Raw genomic sequence first — 5,597 nt, forward strand, 5'->3', positions numbered from 1 at the left:
AGAGTGGAATAGGGCAGAGGGCTAGACATGGGGTAAAAAACATATATATGAAAGTAGAAATGGAGTATTATGGATGATAACATGCATGATTAAGCCACTATACAGTTCATTCTAGATGGGAAACCACATTCAGTATGTTGTGATGATGCTCAGGGAATGAATGTAAATTAATAAAAAAAAATTCAGAAGGAAAACAAAAAAGCATTAAAAATACCTATTTGATGACTGCAGTAAGCTATATAGCCCTAGCTAGGTGCTACTTTATAGTATGTTCATTCTATTCACTGAGGTTTATGCCTAAAGTCAGACTTGTGTTCATGGATATGTGTATATTAGCTGTGCTTGCTGTAGAAAATATTTAGATTTATTAAGATATTTAGTGAAACAATAAAATGGGGGAGGCATAGAAAGCAACAATAGATACCAAACACAGTGTGGGAGGAGAGTGGGAGATGGCAGAGGGTGAGATAGGGAATCAAGGATGAGAAAAAAGGCAAAATATACAGGAAACAAGAAATGGAAAATTAATTGTTGACAGTAACACATATGTTGATGTGCTTGATTGAGCCAATATACAGTGTATTCTGAATGGAAAAATCTCATTTTATATGCTATAATGATGTACAGTGAATGAATGTAAATAAAAAAATGCTAAAGTAAAAAAAATGAAAATATAAAAATATCGGTAATGTTGTCCTAATCAAAATACATTAATATATAATATACATATGTATACATTTAATATCTACCTTGAGAAGAAATTATTGCCTGCCAGAAACTATCTTCTGACAGTTACTATAACATGTTCATTACTTGGTTCCAGGATTTAAACACTATCTGGTGCTGGAAGGTCTGTGTTGTTCCCACGAGTGCTCCTCATCCTGACTATAACAGCAATGGAAGATGATCTTGTTCATTGACCAGTTGGAACTCCTTCCAGGCTCCTACCTTCTCATTTTGCATATAAACTCTTCCCTACATTGCCTCTTTGTTGTAGGGAATCATAAAAAGGGTAAAGGAAAATACAAGAGCTTATGCTTCAAATTTAAGATTGTACCATATATTTGGTTTATAATCAGATTGCACATTGCTAATATTCCTTACTGTAGTCGCTGTTTTCGTCCTTGGTCCCGTCAATGGCACCATCTGGGTGCATCTGCAGGAAATATCCCTGCTGGCTGAATAACCTTGTCACAATTCCTTTCAGCTGGGGTTCTGCAAGACAAAATAAATGATTATTCAAATTTTGATTTTGTTTATAAAAATGCACACTTGCATATTGTCAAAAATATTCTGTAAGTGAAAAAGGAAATGTCAATAGCTTAAATATTGAAATAATATTTGGAAAGGGGGCATTTTAGTATATATCTGCACTTGTTTCCTTTCAGAGTCATAGAGATAAAGCTTTGCAGCAGTAAACAAAATGTAAATAAATAAAAGCTAATTAGGAATAGAAAAATACAGGGACATTCTAAAAAGTGAATTATTTCTCTTTCTTGTTTGTGCATCTGGTGTCTGACTACAAGGTACTTAGGCCAAAATGCTACTGTAATTCCTAAGCTTCTAGCAATCATAGTCAAGTCCTGGGATCTGCTATTTCTGCTGGAAGTTCACTATCTATCAGAAACTCTTGGGGTTTTGAAATTCTGATCAACTTGAGCCAGAAAGAATGGCTTAGAGGAAAACCACAAGCTACAGTAAAACCTCTATGGCTGTGAATGTCATTGGAAAACATGAGGAAACAGATTTCACCTTCACTAAATACCTTACAATGACAGGAGGCCAGTACAACAAAAGTTCTTTTTTTTTTTTCTTCTGTAATTTTTCTAGAGGGCATGTGCACTTGCTGAGGAGAATAAGAGAGGGTGATCAAGAGAAAAAGTGAGAAAGCATCCACTATGGGGCACAGTCATGCCACAATCCCTTCTCCTCCATTTCTCCTTCCGTGCAGGGTTTGGGCTTTCATGCACACACCTGGTATGTTTCTAAAGCTCCAAGACTCAAACTGTACAATTGTCCAAGTGAGATGTAGCTGCCTTAGCACTATGCCACAGGCTAGCCCCCAAAGTCATTTTCTATAAAAACAAAATAAATCTTACATATGTTTCTAAGTATTTCAAACTAGATGTGGTCTTTGACTTTTAAAAAAGTTCTACACACTGGTATTACCCAATTAACCTTTACATACTGCGTTTTGATTCTTTTTTGTTTGTCAGTAGGTGCCAGCGCTCTTCACAGAGAGACAGAGAGAGAGAAAGCACCCCTTATGAGGAATGGTCACCCTGCAATCCCTTCTCCTCCATGTCTCCCTCCTGTTGGGATTTTGGCATGCATGCACACATGCTTGGCATGATTCTCAAGCTCCCTGGTCCAGGATTTGAATAGCACAGTTGGCCACATGGGATCCTGGTACCTTAACCATCATGCCATGTGCTGGTCCTGGATTCTTGTATATCATAAACATTTAAATCTTCCTTGTGATGATAGCTGCCAGCAACAATCCACTCCCCATAGCATCACCATTGTTTTGCTCTCTAAGACAGGGCAAAAATTAGACTATTCTAGTGAATTTATAGCACTAAAATTATGTCATAAATACAAGGTGATAGAGAAAAATGCTTTTCCTGGTGATTAAAATGATGGAAAAACTGGAACCAGCAGTTGGCATAATGGCTATGTCACTGGACTCCCATGTAGTCGACCACAGTTTGAGTCCTGGACAGGGTGGCTTAAACTCACACCGGGTGCATTTGCATGCATGCCCAAGATCTCAAGAGGAGAATGAAGGAGAAGGGATAGAGGAATGGCCATCCCCCCTTGTGGAGGGGGGTGATTTCTCACTTTCTGTCTCTCTGTCTCTGTCTTTCTGGCAAGGGCACACATTCTACAGCAAAAACCTCTCCCCAAAAACTGGTGGCAAAACTGAAAGTTGCAACACGTTATCCTCAGAAGGAAAATCGCCAAGCTTATGCTAGGTCACTTTTTAGCCACCAGAATTCTGCACCAAATAAACTTCTCTTAGCTATAAATCACCCAGTCTCAGATATTTCTGTTTGTAACACAGTAATCCACTAATATAACATTTGGTAGTATGAACTAAAAAAACCCTCATAAAAATAAAATTCTAATTAAGGACTAATGTTTCAGGTATGCAAAATCAAGGAAGCAGTGTGAGGGAAGGGGAGCATCCTGAGAACAAATTCTCTCCCCGATTGCTGTTTTAGTAAATAATAATTGAGCTTAGAAAGCCGCTAAGGTAAACAGAGGGCTTAAAGTAGAGACCAGAAGATGACAGAAGGAAAGAAATTGACAGCTGTCTTAGAATTCATGTTTTATTACTAATAAGCTGGATCAAGTCACTTTAAGAAGCCATTCTTTTCATTGTTAATGAGATGCAAGGCAGCTAAATCATTAAAGCCTGCAAATGATTATTTGTTTTCTTCATGCTCCTTTTTCTGTACCTGCAATTAAATGCTTCTTTGCCTTGGTGAACCTATCCTCCTGTGGGGGCCCTGGGAATTCAGGTGGGTAAGTTCTACCCAGGATAATGAGCTCCGGATTGACACCAACCCCCAGCACTGAGCGTAGTGCCAGCACGAGCTTGGAGTCGGAGTTTTAATTACGTGATGATCTATGAAAGTGAAAGCCCTGCACTGGGAAAGGTTCAGAGGCGTCCTGACCATCTAGTGAACAAAGAGCTGGGTTGCAGAAAGCTGCGTGGCCAGCCTCACATCGCGTGCACCTAATATCACTTACCAAAGCCTCCCAACTTTTCTAGGCTCAGCGCAGGATCACTTCCTCCATGAAAGCTTACCCATCTTAAGTAAGGAGCACTTTTACAATGAGGAAAAACAGCAACATATTTTGCTGTACTTAATTAAAGAAAGGTGCTAAAAAAAAAAAATGAGATCATCCTGGGGACAGTCAACAAACACACATGATATTTGTCAGGCCATGTTGGGAGACCTAAGAGATAAATAAAACCCGAGCAATCCCCAGGGAGCACCCAGTCTCATGCATGGGAGGAGGGGTGAAGCCGAGCGGCATGATGGCACCAAGCACCAAGGAGCAAAGGTCTAATTCTGTCTTGAGGCTGAGCACAGGCACGTCATCTGTCACTTGAGGAATGAGTAGGATTTTCCTAGGCAAAGAAACCAGAAAAAGGGCATTCCCGACAGAAAAACATGGTGCCCTCGGAACAGAGAGAATATAGGACAAGCATTCTCAAGAGATGAAATACAGGTAAGGACCTGTTCTCAACAACTGTTTACAGATCAGCAGTGAAATGAATAAAAACAGAGGCAATGGAATACTTTTTGTATAAAGGTGAAAGTTTTGAATTTATGTGACTCTCTTTGATTCGAAGATAATGTTCTCTTTTTTTCTTTATTTAATGAAATGATGGCTATATTAATAGATGGTGGGGGAGGAGGGGTTGGCTCATTACCTTTTGTGCTCTAAAGTGGTGTGGCAAATAACATTTCACTCAAATCCATTTCCTCTTTTTCCTGGGCACCCAGCTAGACCATATGTCCCAGCCCTTCTTGCAGTTAGGTTTGGCAGATGAGTGAGTGTCATATGGAATGTAAGTGGAAGTGATGTGTGCCACTTTCAGGCCAAGGCTTTCAAAAGCAAACATTCTCCTCCACACTCTCTTCTCCTTAACACTGACTGGATTAAGATGACTAAACCCCCGGGATGCCGGAGCAAGAGAGAGGAGAATTCTGGATCCCTGAATAAAAGACAAAAGGCACCGACATTTACTCACCTTGGACAGTCGATGGGTAAAACAAGAAATAAACCTCAATTGGCTATGCATGACTTCCTTCCAGATAATTCAGTTTGGAAAGGGGGAGAGGGAGTAATTTCACATGGCGCCCTGACAAAGAAAACACTGCCTCAGTCAGGTGGTCAAGGTTAACACTCACAGCGATAAATCGTGATTGTAGTACAGACCCTTGGCATGATGCAATGAGAGTGGAATTTTACCTCTGTGATCTTCCCCTGAAAAGTGCATGACATCAATCCAATCATGAGGAAAACATCAGACAAATCCTAATAGAAGGACATTCCACAAAATATTGATGAGTACTCCTTAAACTATGGAGGTCATCAACAGAAAGGAAAAGGAGAAAATGTCACAGACAAGAGAAGTCTAGGGAGACAGGACGCCCCCCCGCAAAAAAAAATCTACGTGATATTCTGGATGAGATGCCTAAACCAAAAGGAATATTAGGTAAAAAATGAAAGAAATCTGAAAAAAGCATAGACTTTAGTTAAAAATACTGCATCAATATTGATTCTTAATCATAACAAGTGTACCCTATTAATATGTAAGATGTTAATAAGGGAAACTAGGTATAGGGCATACAGAAACTTTCTGTAATCTTAGTTTATCCATAAATGAAAAATCCCTGTAAAATAAAATATTTATTAAAAATCATAATTACAGCCAAAAAAGCAAATACATTTTATCCTCAAAGAGGCTGAGTGAGAAAGAAGGTAAAAGATGGGAATGCATGTTCGACACTGCTTTCCTTCAGGATGACATGGCAATTTCAACAGACAGCAGCAATTCAACGCCACTTCAGGCAAGA

General features: G+C 39.3%; 1 protein-coding gene across 3 annotated transcripts in view; it reads right to left on the bottom strand.

Moving 5' to 3' along the window:
* Positions 1-5,597, bottom strand: part of FGF12 (fibroblast growth factor 12) — a 675,226-nt gene that overhangs the window by 232,170 nt on the left and 437,459 nt on the right. For all 3 annotated transcript variants that reach the window (XM_006162953.3, XM_006162954.3, XM_006162955.3), the window contains one exon: positions 1,105-1,215. In XM_006162953.3, the coding sequence (XP_006163015.1) occupies positions 1,105-1,215 (111 nt within the window). The remainder of the gene's footprint in view (positions 1-1,104; positions 1,216-5,597) is intronic.

The sequence above is a fragment of the Tupaia chinensis genome, unplaced genomic scaffold, assembly GCF_000334495.1.
Source record: "Tupaia chinensis unplaced genomic scaffold, TupChi_1.0 Scaffold141231_1, whole genome shotgun sequence".
NCBI lineage: Eukaryota > Metazoa > Chordata > Mammalia > Scandentia > Tupaiidae > Tupaia > Tupaia belangeri.